This window comes from Elephantulus edwardii, unplaced genomic scaffold, assembly GCF_000299155.1.
Source record: "Elephantulus edwardii isolate Elephantulus edwardi_28Jun2011 unplaced genomic scaffold, EleEdw1.0 scaffold00005, whole genome shotgun sequence".
In the NCBI taxonomy this organism is placed as follows: Eukaryota; Metazoa; Chordata; class Mammalia; order Macroscelidea; family Macroscelididae; genus Elephantulus; species Elephantulus edwardii.
The window spans coordinates 443724-444866 of NW_006399755.1; the positions used below are offsets into that span (position 1 = coordinate 443724).

General features: G+C 61.4%; 1 protein-coding gene across 1 annotated transcript in view; it reads left to right on the plus strand.

Annotated features, from left to right (window-relative positions):
* Positions 1–583: 583 nt before the first annotated feature.
* Positions 584–1143, plus strand: part of FOXE3 (forkhead box E3) — a 1110-nt gene continuing 550 nt past the window's right edge. The window contains exon 1 of the mRNA XM_006879797.1: positions 584–1141. Coding sequence (XP_006879859.1) covers positions 584–1141 — 558 coding nt within the window. The remainder of the gene's footprint in view (positions 1142–1143) is intronic.

Here is a 1143-nt window from a genome sequence, read left to right on the forward strand (position 1 = left end):
AATTCATTTTTCCAAAGATGTTCACACGTGGCCTGGACAGGGCAGGGGTGTTGGGAAAGTAGCAGCAAGATAAGATGGTAATATGAAGTTGCCAGACATCTTCACCGGGGCACAGTAGGTCTTGTTCTGCCCTTCTCCCCCACACCCTACCTTCTCCGTGTCTTCTGCCCTGGTTTCCTCATGCTTAAAGTTGCCTGGTGCCTCCCTGACCTGTCTCAGTTGGCTGGCTAGATGGATTGACCTTCTCTCTGCCCCAAATGGAGTTGTTCCCAAAGTGGAAGACAAGGGAGAGAAGGCTGGGAGAGAATGGACTAAACTGGGAGGAGAGGAATGGGGAGGGGTCTGGGAGAGTGACCTGAATGTTGTGTGTCAGTGATTAGAATTGGCCCAATGGGAAGAGGCCTGAACAAATAGGTGGATGGGGATGCGGGAAGGGACTAGCTGAATGGACTAGCTGAATGGAGGTGGAGACGGATGAGGCTGGTTTTGGGAAAGACTAACCCAAAGGGATGAAGGCGGGGTGCTTTGAACTAGGAAGGGGTTGGGAGCCAAATTGGGGGGGAGGAGGGGCTGGTCAGCAGGGATGCAGAGGTTGAGGTGGGAACTCTCCCTGGTGGTGGTGGGGAGGTGTCCATATAAGGCTGGTCAGCGGTCCTTGCTCCCCGGGAGCCGCGCGGGCAGGGGCTGCCGCATCCCCACTACCGAGCACAGCCACATGGATCCGCCGGCTACGTTCTCGGGCTTCCCGGCCCTGCCCTCGGTCGCACCGTCGGGGCCGCCGCCGTCACCCTTCGCGGGAGCCGAGCCGGGGCCCGAGCCAGAAGAAGCGGCCCCAGGCCGAGCAGAGACTGAGTCAGCGCCCGGCCCGGGGCGGCGGCGGCGGCGCCCCCTGCAGCGAGGGAAGCCGCCCTACTCTTACATAGCGCTCATCGCCATGGCCTTGGCGCACGCTCCGGGCCGCCGCCTCACGCTGGCGGCCATCTACCGCTTCATCACCGAGCGCTTCGCCTTTTACCGCGACAGTTCGCGCAAATGGCAGAACAGCATCCGCCACAACCTCACGCTCAACGACTGCTTCGTCAAGGTGCCGCGCGAGCCGGGCAACCCCGGCAAGGGCAACTACTGGACGCTCGACCCAGCGGC